We start from the raw sequence: 20,504 nt of genomic DNA, 5'->3' as shown, positions 1-20,504 counted from the left end.
CCTTTGTTTTGAATAGGCGACCTCTAGCGGTGAAAAATTACATATTGTAGCTTTAATGCATGCTGAGTTCAGCCTGACATGACAGTCATAACTAAACAAAAAAATCTAATTCTGAGCAATTTTAATGTAAATTATAGCTTAATATCTTACATTTAAAAAAATAAATAATAATAAATAAGGGAAAAGGAGAGAATTTCGTGATTATTGTTCCCTAGTTTTTCCCCACTAATTTGAAAAAAGGAGTGGAAAAATGTGCTTTGTTGGAGGTTTAAGTGCCTATATTCAGAAAATAAAGTTAAATAGTAGAAATATTATTTAGTATTTATTCGGTATATAATGTCTAATCAATCACAGCGGGAATGTAGGCTGCATGAGTTGCTGTCAATACAGCACTGTTCCCTGGTGCGCATGCGCAGAACCAACTGAAGCGAATGTGCGTGAGGTGACAGCTGTCCTGATGATATCGATGAACGGTGAGAGTGATTTTAATAAAAAAACAGCCAAACAGCAGTAAATATGTTGATGTCTGTGGATGTATTATGTGTCTCGAGTATAAATTCAACAATGTCTGCTTGTCGGAAGGTTAAAATGACGCTTGTTTTGATGACTAGAGCCAGTGTTAGCGGTAAAGCTAAACGCGAGCACGTTTAAAGGATCTAATGTTTGGATTTTCACTGATTTCTCTTTTCGTATGAGTTATTTGGTGGATTATTGATAGATGTGTGGGATGTGTAAAGTCATATAGCCCGTTGACGATGTAATATCCTCGATCTGATTATGCATGTTGGTGGATTGCCCTCCATTAGTTACTCATACATAGTGAATTGGGGGTGGGGGTGCCTATAGCAGCGTGTCTAATATGTATTCTGTTATATGATATTCTCTCTGATACATGGCAGTATTCAGCAGTGATAACAGCCTTCCCCAGAACAGCCACGGCAAAAAGCAGAAGAAGAAAAACAAGAAGAACCGCAAAGCAGCAGCAGTGGAGATCTCTAGTTTGGAGCTGGGGTGAGTGTGTGTCTAACTGGGCAGAATCCAGATCTGGGTTTCTGCTCTGTGAGATGATGCTAAAAATATATAGGAGGGTGGCCATGGGAGTCACTTCTCCAGATAAGCATATTGACTCATGGCCCAGTCCATGCACGTGGAACCTATTTTAACACATCTCTGAAAAACCTGAACAATACACTTTAGGTACAGATTACACGCACACACATGCATCATGTTTAAGCCATGTATCATGCCCAGATATAATGTTCCCACGTTTGTATTCTGCGATTTTCAGAAGTAGGCCCGAATAGCAAGATATATAGAACATGTGTATGTGCTTCCCCTACATAAATATCACAAGCTAGTATCGTATTCTGAGAAGACATTATATTTACACCATCAGCTTTCATTACTGTTTATGCCAGTAACACAGACAGAAAATGGGATGCTTTTAATATTGCACTGAAATTATCTGTAATATTTATTAATATCAAATGCTGATGTATTGTTGTTATACTATTCTTTTGATAGAATGTCATTAGCTGGGTTTCCATATTTTTTTGACGCAAAATCATATTTCGTCATTTCTTTCGTCATATTCTGGGCTCATCTGCTTTTTTGCACATATGTTTTATTAGTATTGTGTTTATTGAGTTTGTTCTTTTAATATCACTTTCTTAGATCATTAAACCCCATTAAGCATTTTACAATGTCCCCATCAGAGGAAATGGATGATTAGTCACTTGGGTTTAATTTTAGAAAAAATATTTGGCAAAATTTGGCATTTCCATCAATTGTTTCTAATGCTATACTTTAAAATGCACATAAAAACAGGGTGATGGAAACATAGCTATAGTGTATCGTTTTCATGTTTGCCATTAAAATGGCCATGTTCCTCTCTAGATATCATCATTGGGAAAACCCTTTATTGGTTGACCCCTTTAAATGTTCTTATTGGCTAGACTGAGACAGTGTGGCTTTATATTAAGATGGTGCATTAATGACTCGCACAGATGGTCAAAGACTATGTGCTTCGAGTGACATCATAAGCCCTAGATATGAAAGTCACAGCTGGAGATTGCTTATGAAAAGTTGTAGCTGTTGATGTATTATTTATGAAGTTGTCATCAGCGATGCTTGATTATAAATAGTAGCATTCTGTGCCTTTAAACATGGCTGCGTGTGGCATAGACAACAGATGTGATGTTATGTAGAATAATGTACTTTCACACAGGATTTAAACATCTCTCTTCTTTTATTTATTGCTCTTCAGACCCCAGATCCCCTCCTCTGATGACCTGTGCCACATCCTCACCATCCACAGATCCGCCACCCCTCCAGAGTCGCCCCCGACACCCCCGTTAAACCTCTCCCAGAGCCCTCCAGACCTCCAGCCTCCGGCCCCCCTCCCTCACTCCATTCCCATCACAGTGGTTTCCTCACCCAGCGTCCTCTCGTCTCCAGACACGCCTTCCACTCCCATTGCACCTTCAGTGGGCCTACCTTCAGTTCTCTCCACAACTCCTCCCGCTCCACAGGACCCGTCCAATCAGCTGACCCCACCACAAGCTCTGAGCCCTCCCCCTCCAAACTTTTCCCCGCCCCCAGCAGAATTACTCGGGTCAGATGACGAGGAGCAAGAGAATCCGTCAGATTACTGTAAAGGTAGGATTGTCATCAGAAATCAGTTTTAAATTAATATTTGCTTTATACCGAATTTTCTTAGCCTGATGTCGTCATACTCAATTCTAGTCAGAATATGAGTCTTATGCTGCTCCATTGGGCTGTAATTGTGGGGCCTGTTTCAACCGAACCAGGAAAGACCTCAATTGGATCGACCTACAACCAATCAGAGCGACGCATAACGTTAGTTGTCAAATGTCAACAGAACTCAACTGCACTGTGTTGCCAAATCGGCGGTTTTCCCGAGGGTTGTTTTGTCCGCAGGTTAAAGTGAAGCGACTTTCAATTTTACCTTTTATCCAAAGCAACTTACAACTGAGGAGTACAGGAAGCAATCTATCATGAAGAGGCAAAGAAATGCAAAAAGTGCCCTAAATACAAAGATTTGTATACTATTCAAGAGTAGCAAAAACCAGAAAAGGGAGGAAAAAAAATAGTAGTGGAGGAAGAGTTTAGATTTTTTTTTTTGTTATGATAAGATTAAGTGCTCATGGAAGATCACTTAATCTTATCATAATAATCTTATCAAAATAACACACATTTTACCCCCCCAAACGCCCCCTGAATTCGGCTGGCATCCAGGCTAATGTTTTATCGATGCTTTTATTGATAAAATAATAAGGCTCTCTAAATAGATTAACTTAAGTTAACTAGCCTAAGAAAAATATGTTCTAACGGGATGGTGGACAATATGAGTTAAATAATAGATACCCCAGTCCCGTTTAAGTTTAGAGTTTGGAAAACCTGCATTTTACCTTTTCACAGGTATTTTGTTTTCATAGTGAAACAGATATTGTGTTGTATGATAGCAATATATGGATTATGGCAGAATTTCTGTATAGGGATATTATCGATCTCGTGTCCCATGTATCGGATAATCGCGAGGTACCCTGTGATTCCCACCCATAGTTTTGGTGCAAAACAGCTTCACAAAAGAAAACAGAAAATGTTTCCATTTCTGTTTTTGTAAAATAAACTCTATATGTTTTATTAAACCATCAGTAATGAATGATAATGACTGGTCGAATGTGTGTTATTCACCAATTGTTTTATTTTTTTTCAGGAGGGTATTATCCAGTGAAGATTGGAGACTTGTTTAATGGCAGATATCACGTGGTCAGGAAACTGGGATGGGGTCATTTCTCCACTGTATGGTTGTGCTGGGATCTACAGTGAGTATTTTACAAGCTGGGATCTACATGAATCCTAATCCCTGAGATTAAACTGCTGGAACTAGGTGCACAATCTCTAAATATTGAGATGTAAGCTGATGTCAGATTATAGATAGTCAGACAGATAGTCATGTATGGATAGTCAGCCCACATGCTGTTTGACTGTCTGTGTGGATTCAACAATATATGACATTTTGTCTGTAGACGGAAACGGTTTGTGGCCCTAAAAGTGGTTAAAAGTGCCCAGCACTACACTGAGACTGCACTGGATGAGATTAAACTACTGAAATGTGTAAGTTGTAGAACTACATGCATTAACCATTTTAATTAAAATTGTAAAAACAAAGATGTATATTCTGACAGAATTTTTTCTCAGGTGCGTGACAGTGACCCCACAGATACCAAACGAGAGAGGATAGTACAGCTCATCGATGACTTCAAAATCTCGGGTGTCAATGGTGTTCGTATCCTTTATCGCCTGTAACGCGTTAGTCATGCTGATGCACCTCTGTTAGCTGTAGTAGTCATAGCTCAAGTCTTCTCTGCCATTTAAAGTCAACATGAAATCAATTTTGACTTTATTTACTCTCGTAATACATGATCTTATAGTGCATGATCCATTATTCAAAGCATGGTGGTTTTCATAATTCTCATAATAATTCTCTCCCTCTTGACTTTTAAGCCTATACTATTTTATATTCTTTAAATTTGAATTTCTTTGGTCTATTTCTGTTTCTAGTGCCCTCTAATCCTACAATTTCCATGTAATTTTCCCCACAAAATTCTGTGTTTTGTGTTTATTTATTTCTATTTTAAATTAAAATTAATTTTGAATCATCATAATTGTCAAATCAGTTGAATTAATAAAACCGTAACAGTTTAAACCTTTTAAAATGTAATCAGTTAATGTAGTCATATAACAATTCAGGAAACTGTTTTTATTTTCTTTTAAAATAAAGTGCAGCACAGGTTGCATATTTTTTCTTCATTATTTTGTTATTATATATAATATAATAATAATTTATTTGTCATCATTTTTTCAAGTTAAACCAAACTTTTTTTTTTGTTGCCGTTTTGTCGTGAAGACTTCTGAGTTTCTGTGTTGTGTTTGATGATAGTTTTTTTAATCAAAAAGCTTGCTTACTTATGATACTTGCGTATCCGTAGCAGACAAAACCGTGCCGCTCATTCAGTCTGGGGCGCGTGGAGCATGCAGACTTCATATTTAAATAGCAGGCTTCTTGTGGTTCAATGATAACAAACTCTGTCCTTGACTCCTTGACCTCTCAGATGTGTGTATGGTACTAGAGGTGCTCGGTCACCAGCTGTTGAAATGGATCATCAAATCGAACTACATGGGTCTGCCTCTGATCTGTGTGAAGAGCATTCTTCGACAGGTGGGTTGGTTTTCAGCTCATAATGATGATAAAAAGAAACAACAGTTTCTCAGACTTGTTTTAATCAGCATATGGTATACACATTGCAGCTCCATCAAGCCTCTGGGGATTATTCAGATAAGTGATGCTAACGCAGGGTATCCGCGGGATCTTGAAAAGTATTAAAAAAAGGTGATAAATCAATTTTGGGAAAATTAAGACCCTTATAAAGTATTAAAAAGTCTTATCAGGGCTTTATAAAGTCTTAAATTTTGAAAGTATTTTGATTAACCTTTGTCAAGAGTTTGACTCCAAAAAGTATTTATGAATATATTTATTTTCATCCCCATAAGTATTAAAAAACAACGGGGCGCTCAGTCTGAGATCGGCTCGAAGTGCGCGCGCCAATGATGGAAATTAGCACCGCCACCAGCCAAATGCGGCTGATTTTGAGTTGTGGCGGGTAAAATCGCTTCACCTACCGAGCTGTTTCACCTCTTTGTAAACTTTGTGCAATGCATGCGAGTGCTGCCGTATGTGCGCATATGACTGGTCGTTTTCTCCGTCATCATTCGCGTGAAGACGCGCTGGAGACTCGCGCGCTCTGTGAGAAGTGACGCTGTGCATCATCCGAGAGCGCACAAATATTGAGTTCTCTTTCAAGTCTTGCGCTTAAACGGACAAACTCATACAAGAAGTATGTGAACATGTCCATCATGATGAGTATCCTAGCAGACATAGTCTGAATATGCCTTAAGAGAACTGTATAGTATGCACAGTCGAGAAAGACGAGCATATCCCTGCCTCAGGTCTTAAAGGCGCAGTAGCCTTTACTGCTGTCTGAGTGATGTCCTTATATTTAGTTTGAAATTAAACAATGCTCTTGATTGAATAGCTTTTGTAAGTTTAATAAGGATTAATCTTTCATTTAAACAGTTAAATATGCAGTTATTTTACATTTGATTACTTTATTCAATTTCTGTACCTTTCTGCAGGCCAGTAGGCATGAACATTATTATTTAATGTACACATGAGTGAGGTCGAGTTAAACATTTTAGTTTGAATTTTATTTTTCGGTTTTCGACTTTGGTTTCTTCTTTTATGGTTTCGGCCAAGAATTTTGATTTTGGTGCATCATTGTTCTGCTCAGTATGTTGTCAACACGCTTCAAAGATGCCAGAACAGTTTCATTGTTGGGACTAAAAACCATAAAACTGGAAGCCATTGTAGAGCTTGTAGTATTAATTTTCACATGCAGTTACACATTGTCAGTTAAAAACAAAAAAGTGGCTGGTAAAAACATTGAGTGGTAGACTTTGAAAAAAGTTAATTTCCATCTCTGGCGAGCGCTGTCTACGGGTGATGTCATGTATTTTGCGAAATGCGCAGTTAGGTGATGTGTTGCCCTCCATATTTTGCGAAACAGATATGCAATATAAACGATACAAAATTGGCCTACAATAGAGATTTTAAGTCTACATTCGACTACAACTATTTATTAAAGGTTTGTTGCCGATTAGAACTTGAAGTGCGATGAGGTCTTAATATTTTGAGAAGGTCTTTAAAAAGTCTTAAAAAGGTATTGAAATTGATTAATTGTAATAATTTAATCGCTAACTTATCAATGGTCGATTAAGCAAGGTCATCATTAGTTTTGAAGTGTGTCTTGGGTGCAAAATGCATGCAGCATACAATGATTTTACAGTTCACACTTTTCATGCTATCAAAATAGAGCTCTTTTAAAATGTCAGCTAATTTTAAAGCACTGAAGTGATGTTCATATTCACTATTTTCACTGCAAAGCCAAGCTTCTAAGCTTTAAGATGACACCTATTTTTTGTGTTAGTAAAGTTAGCTTTAAGAGGTTAAGTTTAACGATTAATTGATCGTTAATTTAAACAACAATTGATTATGTAAACTGACATGCCTAATTCAGACGTGCCTTATTTCTCTCCTCCAGGTTCTCGAGGGCTTGGATTACTTGCACACGAAATGCAAGATCATCCATACAGACATAAAGCCTGAGAATATCCTGCTGGATGTGAATGAGGTGTATGTGAGACGGTTGGCGGCAGAGGCCACGGTATGGCAGAAGGCTGGAGCTCCGCCCCCCTCCGGCTCTTCTGGTACAGTTCTTTGTTTTCAACTGTGACTCGCATCACTCACCTGAGACTCCCTTCAGACTCATTTAATGCTTGCATAATAAAAACATTCAATATGAAGTGGACAATATACAAAATAACTTTTCAAAATAAATTCTTTGTGTACCAATTTCAGTACGAAAAAGAAAAACTGTTGAATTGAATACAAAATAATTTTTTTCCGGTTTTCTCATCCATTGATTATCACTGTCAGTCATCACAGTTTCAGATTCAATCGCATATTTAAATACGGTTGTCAATCCAGAAACTTGGTGGTGTACTTGGCAGCAGGAAAAACTAAAATTGCATTCAGATTGTGAATGGATTATAAACCAGTCAAGAGAAGAGCCTCTCTTTATAATCACCGTGGCTGTAAATCTTTAAAGCGCAAGTTCACTGAATTCTGCCCTCTCGTGAAAACTATATTAATACTGTTGTGATAATAAAAAAAAGCTGTCTTAATTGTACAATGAAGCTTGCGCGTTTTCAGTGGTGTTAAAATTCTGACTAACTTTCTGACTAGCAGCTCTGATAGGTTATTGTCTTCACACGCTTATCAGTGATTGGCTACAATGCTCATACTTGTACAAACACACTATAAATCAAAACCTTTAACGTTTGAAAGTAACGCTGAGGTACCAAATATATCTGGTACATTATGCTATTGGTACTGCAGAAATGCCAACAATTTTTTTTTTTTTTAGTACCGACTGGTAACTGTAATACTCTTTTATATCCATATAATGTGATGAACAGTGTACAATGCAGTAAACCAGGGATACTCAAAGTTCAGGCTATGGGCCATTATAATGAAGCTGTCTACATGAAATGCCTTTTTATTTTTCTCGCACTACAGTTACTTGCCCAATCAATTTTGAAATGTAATAAATTCTTAATTTTTAGTTGTATCAGACTGAATTTTTCTTTCTCACCGTATTTCTAAACTTCTCGTCATTTTTTAGCTCCGCCCACACGATACGCCTCCAGGCGCTCATTTTATTCCGGAAAGACTCGGTACAGCCCATATTTCTTTTATAAATATGATAAAACTAAAGACTTTTCGGAGATATGAAGGATGCAATACTACTCTATAGGTAATCAAGATTGACATGAGATTGACTGAAACTGAGTGTTTCACCCCCCCTTTAAATCTTTTTTTCTACATGTGAAGTATTCACAAGGGAAGTAAACGGCTCCAAATGTAATTTATACATTTTATTAAGTCAGCATAAAAATTCACCATCTAATTTTGTATTCATGTTATTGATCTCATTGTGGATAATTCATTCATTCATCCAATATCTTACAATTAAATGTAAGCTTACATTGAAATTTGCATACAATTTTGGTACAAAGTCCACATTTAACGGAACCCAACACACCAAGTCCCTATTCTTTTTTTTCATTTTCAATAATCTGTTCCACTAGTGTATATGACACAATACACACACAGTGCTTTTCATCTTATCACGCCTTTCAGAGAAGGACCAGCATTTATTACGGTTTTGATAAAAATATGAGGTTGATGTAACATAGCTGTGCTTTATACTTCTGTCTACTAAAGGAAAATCAAGATGCATATTAATCTGGTATTAGGATGCATTTTGGTCGATCGGATCACAAGTGGATGACGCTAAATACAGGCGTAAATGGGGTCGGAAATGTTTTGAGCTTGTTCTTTTTTGACCACTTCCAGAGGTAGTCGAACACATTTGACCGGATAGCTTCATTTTTTGTAAATGCTGGTCAGATGCATTCGAACAGCCACAAAAGAAGCCTATTCTCTGCCTACTGACCTGATTAATGGAAGCTCGCTAACCAGACGGGATGTAAACTTTGTCGGCTGAAAACACAAGTTTGGTTTGACGAACAACATACCAAACACAATGTTCTCTCAGCATTCCTGATTTCTAACACACACTCTTTGCGTTCGGCGTGGTCTTGCAGCTGTCAGAGCAAAAACGAAAGCTGCTGCTCTCCGTATGTTTTTCCCGTAGTCTCTGGGCGCGTTCATATGTAAATTGCACAAGCTTATTTTGTTCATTAAGATCGAAAGATCTGAAAAAACACATTTACCTGCCCATGGACTCTCCCCTTGAAGAAATCAGGATAGAAGTGGTTGAAAGTGGGCAAAAGAGACAGATTAAAACACCAGGTGTAAACGGGTATTTGTCTGCCTAATCTTAATACCAGGTGTAAACAGGGCCTGAAAGTGTCCCTTGAGCGATATACAGTTGCAAGAAAAAGTTTGTGAATGGCTTGCTAAAAAGGGATAATGCAAAATTCATTTAATTTTGTTATTTAGGCCGTGTGTCCACCAAAGCGTTTTTAGCCAGCAGAAAACGCTAGGCGCTCTGCTGAAAACGCCTCGCTGTGAGCGCTTGAGAGCGTTTTGGCAGGCAGCGTTTTTTTCTCCTCAATTGAGACTCTGCTTGTTGTTATGATACGGAAAAATCTGCAGAGGTCTTTCTAATTTCACAGGTAGTTTGTTCCTGTATTGATTCTATATAAAATTGCAGATACAATGTAAAGTATTTGCTCTGGCTTTTGTTTTAAATCATTTTATTCCGTTATAATTTGCTTGTTGTCATCTGATGACGACACGCAGAATGTGGCGGTTGGTCTGTGTTGTGTTTGTCCCGCCCCTCCTCCACTGTGATTGGACAGCTGGGTGAAAAGTGACAGTGATGAGCGCTGCGTTTTACTCAAAGTTGAACATTCTTCAACTCTCGGCGACCAGTAAAAAACGCTGAGCGTTCAGCGCTCGAGCGTGAAATACTCGCTCAGCGCCTCGTTGCGCTCCAGGCGTTCTAAAAACGCGGCGCTCTCATTGAAAACAATTGAAAACGCCAGCCAGCAGCGTGAAAAAAACGCTTTGGTGGACACACGGCCTAAGGTACTGTTCTGAATAGGATATTTTGCGTAATTTTTTACATATAGTCCACAAGGCAAAAAAAAGCTGAATTTATTAAAATGACCCATTCAAAAGTTTATGAACAATATTCTCAGTACTGTGTGTTGTTCCCTGGATGATCCACAACTGTTGTTGTTGTTGTTGTGTAATGGTTGTTCTTGAGTCGCTTGTTAATGTATTTATTTATTTATTTATTTAACCTTTATTTATCCAGGTAAACTGTTTGAGAACCATTTTTTATTTTGCAAAACTGACCTGGCCTTTTTTGTCCTGAGCAGTTAAACTGCCCTAGGTTCTTCATAAAAATCCTCCAGCTCCTGCACTATCATTAGTTTTCCAGCATCTTTTGGATATTTGAACACTCTCCTGCAGTGACGGTGTGATTTTGAGATCCATCTTTTCACACTGAGGACAATTGAGGGACTCAAACACAACTATAAAAACAAAAACGAAAAATGTTTTACTCCATAAGGAAACATGACGCATTAAGACATGGGGGTTAAAACTTTTGAACAGGTGGACATTTTTTTTAAATAAATATGATCTGCCGTTCTGAAGCAACAAAGGATCCTTACATGTTTCCTGGACAAATTAAGTACAATTTACCTTGATCCACAAATTCAATACCCCCCCCCCCCCTTTTTTCTTTTTCTTTTTTTTTCTTCTTCTTCGGTAGTTGTGTTTGAAATTGTCCTCAGTGTTAAAAGAAGGATCTCAAAATCATACAGTCACTGTTGGAGATTATTATATATTCAGATATTCAGAAGTTGCTGGAAACCTGAAGAATGTGCAGGAGCTGGAGGATTTTCTAAAGAACATTGGGCAGAACAACCATCACAACAAAAAAAAAAACAGCTGTAGATCATCCACAGAACTGGTTCATACATTTTTGAAAGGGGTCATTTTAATAAATTCAGCTTTTTTATGTATTGTGGACAATATGTAAAAATATTTTATGTAAAATATCTTATTCAGAACTAGGGATGGATATCGTTAAGATTTTAACAGTATTACTACTCTTACCGATACTGCTTATCGGTCCGGTACTTCAACGGTATTCTTATCGGTACTTTTTGAAATGTTATATATATACACACAAACACAATTAACAAAAATATACAGCCTACATAGTGCTTTCATTTCAGGAAGAATTTTAGTAATCAAATGTAAAATAACACTGCATAGTTTATCATAAATAGCCAACATAATGCTTATTAAAGCTGAAGTTATTCATTCAAGAACTTTAAGTGATTTTCTCTTTGCATTTGGTTGTTTAATTCGCAGTAATTCGTCAGCATGTTTATTTACACTGCTGCCTCTTTAAGACAGATGTGCAGATCTATAGGCGACTGATAATAGGCAGATGCACTACATTTTCTCCCGACTATATCCATAATATGTCCATTTTAGACACAAACTGTGTTGTGTTTAAGAGACTCTCCAAGCCGGTCATTTTGACATAGATGTTTGTGTACATTTGATCGTTTATACGCGAGTGTAAAACCGAAAGTGTAATTTGCTCGCCTCGTTGCGGGCTGTTTCGGAGCATGCGCCGACTTGGAACGTGTCCCACAATTTACCAACAGTAGCTAGACTGTATTTTACAACAATCACTGATCGTGCTGATTCTGTCATTGTGTTTGAGTTTTATGGAGAAATGACGGCGTAGGCTACTGCTGCAAAGGGAATTAAGTTGCGCTAGACATCAATATTATTATTATTATAATCTTTGGAAGCCAAAATCTAAAATAAAATCACAGGCACTTACACGCGTCTGCTCTGTGCCACTATCACAGATCTAAAGTGTAACCAGGCATGTTTGAATGTTTAGTTCTGTCCTCGGCTGTCCTTTGCGTCTCTCTCTCTCTCTCGGTGCCCATCCCTATTCAGAACAGTACTAAATAAAAAATTAAGCATTTTGTATGATCCTTATTATTTAGTTAAAATTATTCACATTTTCAGATTCTGCAAGCGGTTCACAAACTTTTTCTTGCAACTGTATAATTTGAGTATCCCTGGCAAAAACTATAACAACACAATGTGCTGATCTCGTGATTAGTTAATGATCAGTGGTACTTCAGTTTTTCAAATGTAAAACAAAACTTAACTTGTAGATAATGAAGTTTGTTGTCAATTTCATTATTGATTTGTTTTTTCAACCCTACTTAAAGCCTTTCTATAGCACTGACGGCCAATCCTTTTTGCACAGATTTGCCTTCCTGCGGATTTTAGCTCGTGCTCAATTTTCTCCTGGACATTTGAGTCTGGGTCATAGATTAGGGGTTACTTGCCAAATGATTTTTACAAAGTTACAAAGGTAAGAAAGCAAGTAAGAAAGTCACTGGGGTGTGTTTTTAACTTTGAGTCGACTAGAAATGTGCGGATTAAAATGATCTGCATGCTGGTTGTCATTTCTCATCTGCTTCTGTGGTGAATATGCCAATCATTTCTCATTTCTTCTGTCGTCTGTTTGGTTTCTAACTGGTGTCCTATCTTTTCTTTCTCTGTTTTCTTTTTATTTTAAATTATTATAATTATTATCATTGTGGTTTTCTGTCCCTTCCCTCTTTCCTCTTCTGTTCTGACGGCAGTTAGCACGGCCCCAAGGGAAAAACAGGTACGTTCATAGTTGTGCCTGCTGAAATACAGAGAGGATGTAGTTTGTCCTGGTGAAAATGACACATGACTGTTATAATCTGCCTGCTGTAACCCTAACCCACCCCTGCCTCTGTAGATACACGGGTATGTATGGAATGATATTCCAGACAATATTCAGAAGGAATTGCTAATTGTATTTGCGATTGCATTTTCAATTTGTGGACGCCTACATTGTGACATAACGGAAACACAAATACATGAGATTTGCAATTCCGGTTGGATTTTCCTTTCCATTTATGCAACATGTCTGCCAAATTTCAAATCCAGGTTTTTGGATTTTGCATTGCAGTTTTGCAATGTTTTTTGATGCAAAATAGACATTTAGTGGATATTTCTCCCCATTTTTCCTTAAAGGAATGAATAACAATGCTTTTTTTCACCACTTGAGGGCGTGGCATACATTCTGACTATGTCCATAAACCCCGCCCTCAAGACTGATTGACAGTTGAATGTGTGAGACATAGGAAATGCAAGTGCAAAGGGGATTGCGATTCAATTTGAATTTTGTGAGGGTTGTGGCAGGACGCGGAGGAAGTGAAATAGCAAATGTGTGATTATCGATTGCCATTCCAAAATGGTAGTGTCATAACTCGTAAGTCATTATAAATGCAATTGCATTTTGGCAGACATTGCATAAGCGGAAAAGAAAACCCAAACACAATTTCAAATCGCGCATTTGTGTTTCCATTATGTCACAACATATGCGTGCAAAAACTGTAAATGTAACTGCAAATACAATTTGCAATTCCTTTTGAATATGGTCTGGAATATCATTCCATAGGCATGAACCACTGGGAAAAGGGACAAATCTCCATGGCTGGGGTCAGATCCACTGATCTGGGCAAAGATAATGCAAGCTATTCTCAAAATATGCTTTCATTTTTGCTGATAACTGATCTTAAGTGCGTTTTATAAACTTGAAAACCGTCTGTTTAAATGCTCCGTGCATGAATAAAACATTTCTTTTGTGTTCTCCCACTCCAGTCAGTGGATTTGGTCTTGACGCTCTGTGCCGCCCCACAGATGTGTTGATTTCGCACTGTTAACTCCACACTAACATTATTAGACCTTTCAGAGGTGTTTGCATGCTGGATCATTAAACCAGCTAGCTATGTCCCCTCATGATCATTCTGCATTTCGATTCATTCTCTTCTTTATTCTTTAGAAAGTGACTATTTTAAAAGTGAGAAAAGAGCAGTGCTATAAGCTGTTCTCAGACAGGAGCATTATCTTTTCTCACGTCATGACAGTCAGACAGAGATCCGGTGCGTTCCCGCTCCCTGTATCCTGCTTTTCTTATTTCAGCCACCACCTCTGCATGGCTGAGAGTGATTTCATGAATTACTGTCACATTTTCCTCTCTTCTGAATATAAATGAGATGATTGGCAAAATGCAAGACTGTCTCTGCCACCGAGATGAGGAAAGAAATGTTGAAAAGAAAAAAGATATCTCAGAATGATCCACTTGGAAGGGTGTAATATCAGGGCTGCCAACTTTTGAGTTCAGCTAAGAGTGACAATTTGGGCGGGATTGAGTGGTATTAACACAATGTCATGATTTGATTAATGAGCTTGTGATTCAATTGAGTTTATATATGGAAATATAGTACATGTTCATTTTTCTCAAGGAAAAATCTATTGTAAACTATACAGGGGAACACTGTCAGCTGGTACATATTGTTATAGGTTAGTTAACTGATTTGTATAGTTATAACTTTTAATGGTATAGAGTAAAAATATAATTAATATCCAATATAGTGTTTTTTTCTCACTAAATATGTTTTATTGACATTGAATGGCTTTTCTGAGGTAAATATTACGTGAAATTATTATGAAACTGATTGAGCGATTACATGAGACATGATACATTTCAGTTGTGTTGGTTCTTTTAACATACCCTCTGAGGATGATCATTCGTGTTTATTTTGTACTGTAACTAGTAGTAAAGAGGAAGAGACTTTCGCTCCCAGTTCGCTTGAACTGAGGCTTTAGTGATATGGCATGCCATATCGACCACATTGACATGGAGTGCCAAAACGGTATTTATAGTTTGAATTCTTTGTAATAAAACTCAAAATTTGATAGACTTTGTTTCATATGAAAAGTAACCTGCTCCGTCTTGTCTGTCTGCACATTGTCCTTGTCATCTTGGCTCTGTGATGTTTTCTCACTGCGTGAGAATATAGATGTGTTAAGTCAGTCTCACACTGAATGCGTGAGAGTTGGCAGCCCTGGTTATATTCTTGGAAGAGAGCGACCTGTATTGCATTTTAAGCAACAAAATGCATATTGAGTATTTTATGTTGTATATTAGTGCCCAATATGCCAAATTGGCTTTGATTATTTTATTTCTTGTTTATCATAATTTTATTATAATAATTATATATAATATAATAATGATATAATATTCAATTATATAAAATAATGTAATGTAAAATAAAAGTAGTAATAATAAAATGTATTATTATTATTATTATTATTATTATTATGCATTTATATCTTTGTTTTGGTCTATTTTTAATGTTAGGCTATAGTTTTTGTACTTTGTTTTGTAAGACGAATTGTCCCAACATTAATTTTTTCTTCATGTCGCAACTTAATGTATTTTATTATTATGAATAATAATATTCGTAATGGTATGATAAAACAAGAAAAGGAAATATTAATTATTTGTATGCAGTTTCGTCTTTGTTTTAGCCTTAATTGTTAGACTGCAGATTTCTTACTTAAAATAATGAATGGCTGCCTGTTTCCTAAAAAGTTTCAAAAGAGTAATTATCAAAATGATTCATCCAGGATGTTTTCTGCATCTCTAAACTGCTTTTCATTTTCTTTATTATGGCATATTTTAATTTAATTAGTCCTTCTGTGCAATCACCTTCTTTTTAATCTTTTCACCTGTGAATGTTTTTGACGTGTTGTAACAGTGGCTCAATAATATCATCACTGATTTAAAAGGTTTATAACTTTTGAACGATTGTATTTTCTTCAGAGGATGTCCATAACAGACATATTGCATGCACCTCATGACCCCTTTAGATTACATTGACCCAGTTTATTTGACGTACAGTAACCAGAGCATCAGGTCTGAAATACAGTTGAGTACCTCTGATAAATATATATCTGCATCTACAGCAGGAAGTGTGATTTATAAGTAGCAGCAGTAGTTTTACAGACAGTGCCAGATACGAAGGTTCATCAGGTCAGTTCAGTAAGACTGGGCTTAGTAGAGCAGACGTGTCACGGCTCAACCAGACAACAGACATGGCAACAGTACTGACATCCCAAAATAGTCCCAGAGCTGGAAATGGCGCAGGCGTGTCAGATATCCCCCGTGGCTGAATTCACTTTAAGCTGCATCAGTGTAAGCTTAGAATGCATGCAAAAGTGAATGAACCTATTAACTAAATAAAATAACCCTTCTGAAACATTCATTTGTTGGCACATGTGCCTAAGGTTGGTGACCCATGAAGCAGCTTATTTCAAGGACAATCCCCCTGGAGTAACTTTAAGTGTTTAGGTCAAGGAACCTTCTGCTTACCAGCCCTTAAACCACTATGTCACATCCTGTCATAATTGTGTAAGATTTTGTTCTTGGAAGCATAATCATAATTGCACAGGTTGATCAGCTAACATCAGATCTCATGCTTGTTTTAGAAGGTATTTTTATATTAGCTTGGTGTTCCATGGTGTTTTTGTTTTGTTTAATTCAGCACTTTAAAACACTTTTTTTTTTTTTTTTTTTGCCTATGTGTGTTTGTCTGTGTCTAGACGGGTAAATTATCAAAGAATAAGAAGAAGAAGTTGAAGAGGAAAGCCAAACGGCAGCAGCGTCTGTTGGACGAGAGGCTTTTGGACCTGCAGAGGATGGAGGAGCTGGACGGGGTTTTGCCACTGGATGGTTCTGGAAACACACGAGCACTCTGGAGGCTCAGCGAGGACGGAGAGGATGACGAGAGACACGCACAAAGTGAGATACATTTATGTCTTTTTTTAGCATGAACAAGTGCTGAATTTAACTATAGTGATATTCGCTCCACAAATAAATTATTCTTTTGAATCATTATGTTTTAATGATTCTTTTGAACTACTTTGCAAAAGTCTTGATTCACTTGATTGAAGGAGGGCTTTGTGAGCTGAAGGACTAAAAATAGTCATTTTTAATATAATATTACTTCAAAATGAGGCGGAAAATACCTTGTGGGGACTTCTGTGAAAGATTGAAAGATTATGCACAATATGGAGAAAAAGTTTGATGCGCAGTACACATTAACAAGATTAATGTGTGAAATCAGTTCAATTTATTTTTACTATATTTCAAGCCAGAAAATAATGACACATCCATTATGCACGTCTCCTGTTGTTCCTTGGTAAAAAAACAAAAAAACAAAACCTCACTCCAACATCTCAAACCATGTTTTTATTTCTGTAAACAGTATTATCCAGCATTAATGGCCATCAAATGGAAATCTAATTAATGCACAGACTTAATGAACCATTTGAGAATAGAAAATGTCATCTAGAACATCAAGATGAATTTTAAAGAGAAAGAGCTTTGACACAGATTCTCCTTTTTATACTTAAAGCACATGCACATACAATCTTTTCTAAGATTGTTCATTTATCTCCATTTAAATAATCTGAAAAATAGGACTTCTGAAAAAAGTAGGTTCAATTAAAATTTCAATGTTTCAAGTTCAGAAAATTTAGTTGAATTTAGTGAATTTCTATGACCTATTTAATTAGGAAAGTTTAGTTCATTTTAGTGATTTGCTCAGCAAAAATAAAACATTAATTGGAGACATTTTTTGTAAGTACAATCTCTATGGGCCCTATTTTAATGATCTGAGTGCATACTCTGAAGCGCTCTTTTAAATTAAAGCATCTAGATTAAAGCATTATGAAGTGAATTTCTAGCAGCGCCCTGATTAAACGACTTCGAGGTGGAAGATACGTCCAAAATCTTTACATCGATATGAGCAATTTTCAGACTCAATAAGGATAGTCTCGTCTCTATACTGAGATTTCACTAATCAGCATAAACCAAACCAGCATTAATTCTCATGCCTACTTTGTAATTAGTTAAAGCGAAATACTACACTACCAGATGTTCAAGTCGTTCCTAACACAATGCACAATCACACAGAAACATGTGCCTCATTGCTATGAGATGCATTACAAATTAAATCAACGTGTATTCTAAAATATGCTCAAAATATGCAATATGTTTGATATTTGACTGAATGGATTTAAAGCTGTGTCCCAATTCAGAGGCTGCATTGTTAAATGGCACATTCTGGCCTATGGAGGATTGGTCCTGGCATTTTCTCTCTCCAAAAAAAAATCTAATTGTCACTGGCACACAAAGATCCTTGGGATAGGCTAGGGATTCACTCATTCTGTCCTTCATGGCCCAGGAAAAGAAGGACCAATTTGTAGGCTGCATTCGAAGGAGCATTCGAATTGGAGCAGCCTGTTGCACCGCTGTGATGCATTTGGCGTTTGAATGCAGCCTGTGATGCAACCTCTGAAGTGGGACACCGTGGGACACCGTTTAAGTCTGAAACTAAGTCTGTGCTAAAAATATACACTATATTTTTTGTGTGTGAAATCTGTCCAATATGAATGCCCAGAATCTGCAGACTGGCTCTGATTTTCACATCTAGCATCGACTGTAAATTGGGACAAATTCTGGTAAAAGTGGTGTAGTGTATTCCAGCCTAAATGATTTACATTTGAACACGCAGACATGTATTTGTTATTTTGTGTAGCAGATATAGCCACAAGATAACTAGCTCTAAATCCAGAAGACGACCCTAAAACTACTCTGTTAAAGCATTAAAGTATCTCTGTAGTCAATCGTGTTACCCTTAAAACTCATCTCTGATCATCAAAATTACATATTTAAATATTTAATCATTTCAGTGAAAAAAATATACTCATGCCTTAAAATTGCTTAAATGTACACTACACCTGTGCCTCATTTAGTATAGGTGAAACCATTAATACCGTAATTCCTCAAATAAAGACCGGGGCCTTTATTTACCTAACTGAAGAACTGAAGGTCATGAATCAATCCGCCGATTCATAACCGTTGAATCTTTATTTAAGGTTTGAAAACAAACGTGGAAGACAATGCTGAATAATGTCGTAGTTTTTGTTATTTTTGGACCAAAATGTATTTTCGATGCTTCAAGAGATTCTAATTAACTAACTGATGTCACATATGGACTACTCTGATGATGTTTTTATTCCCTTTCTGGACATGGACAGTATAGTGTGCATACACTTGGATACACTATTAAATATAAAATATTTTAAACCGTTCTGAAGATGAACGGAGGTCTTACGGGTATGGAACAACATTAGGGGTGATTCATTAATGACATCAATTTCATTTTTGGATGAACTAACCCTTTAATTTGAGACCGGCCTTTATTTGTTCGTGCTGACTATGTGCCCGGTCACTATCAGAGGCCTGGCGTTTAATTGACTACCGGCTTTTATTTGAGGAGTTACGAATGCAAATTTTCACTGCCTCCACTCACTCCCTTACTCACACCAGCCCAGAGATACACTTGCTTAAATTACTGAGGTAAACACTGCACAATGGTATTGCTCTTTACAATGTTGGACATTTAACTTTTATAAAACAGCTAACAATGCGTTGCTAATGTTACACAAACCATGTTCCAATTCGCCATCTCAGAGTCAGACAGTTGCCTTCTGAAAATCATTGTCCTTAGAAATGCTTTGAACATCATTAAACGTCAGTGGAGAAAGGCATATAGTTTACCATAACATCATAATAAGCATCATATACATAATTCACCCACTGTATTGCTAAATATACACGATTTTTCATATCAATATGTACTGGAATAACCTAGTTTCTCCTGAGGCTTCAGAAAATATTTAATGATATGATAAAACCCTCCCACATGCTGACGTGATTGGTTACAGGGTAGCTTGTGACGTCAGAAACAACAGCAAATTCAAACTGTTTTGAGACTATATTGTCAATGGTGTTGACTTATGAATTTGCATATAGTTTGTCTGAAAGCATATAAAAGAACTACATAGACATACAAAAACACATTAGAAACCTGTTTTTCACCACAACAGATGTCTTTAAGACATTATAGGCATAACAGCATGGCTTCCTGTAAAGCTGCTTTGAAAAAAAGTGTATTGTGACTTGAATTTTTAACACTTTTTCCTCTCCATGTGTGTCACAGTGAACGGCAACGGGCACTCCTTTATAGGAGCTCTGACTAAACACAGTCCCGAGTCGGGCTCGCCGTGGCTGGAGGAGGGCTGTAACGGCTTCGGGCCCCTGCGCTTCTCCAGCCCAGGATCGGGCCTGTCCGGCATGTCCGGATCCATCCTGTCAGCGACCTCCGAGTCGGCTCTGTCCACACTGTCCGGATACTCCACGGAGCGCTCCCTGCTCTCTCCCAACTGTACGTACTCTACTTCGAGCTCATTTTCTCTATAGGGACTTCCAAGACTTTAAAGACAGCTCAGCTGTGATCTACAAGGTTGTACATTGGTGTTTGCTTCTGTA

General features: G+C 37.2%; 1 protein-coding gene across 1 annotated transcript in view; it reads left to right on the top strand.

Annotated features, from left to right (window-relative positions):
- Positions 1–380: 380 nt before the first annotated feature.
- Positions 381–20,504, top strand: part of srpk3 (SRSF protein kinase 3) — a 28,828-nt gene continuing 8,704 nt past the window's right edge. Inside the window, exons 1-11 of the mRNA XM_067414351.1 lie at positions 381–473; positions 900–1,011; positions 2,267–2,658; positions 3,740–3,848; positions 4,053–4,140; positions 4,225–4,312; positions 5,139–5,245; positions 7,185–7,350; positions 12,871–12,896; positions 16,709–16,907; positions 20,176–20,400. Of these exons, the coding sequence (XP_067270452.1) occupies positions 458–473; positions 900–1,011; positions 2,267–2,658; positions 3,740–3,848; positions 4,053–4,140; positions 4,225–4,312; positions 5,139–5,245; positions 7,185–7,350; positions 12,871–12,896; positions 16,709–16,907; positions 20,176–20,400 (1,528 nt within the window). The 5' untranslated portion in view covers positions 381–457. The remainder of the gene's footprint in view (positions 474–899; positions 1,012–2,266; positions 2,659–3,739; positions 3,849–4,052; positions 4,141–4,224; positions 4,313–5,138; positions 5,246–7,184; positions 7,351–12,870; positions 12,897–16,708; positions 16,908–20,175; positions 20,401–20,504) is intronic.

The sequence above is a fragment of the Pseudorasbora parva genome, chromosome 13 (assembly GCF_024679245.1).
Source record: "Pseudorasbora parva isolate DD20220531a chromosome 13, ASM2467924v1, whole genome shotgun sequence".
NCBI classification, from domain to species: Eukaryota; Metazoa; Chordata; class Actinopteri; order Cypriniformes; family Gobionidae; genus Pseudorasbora; species Pseudorasbora parva.
This window is presented reverse-complemented; position numbering and strand designations above follow the sequence as displayed.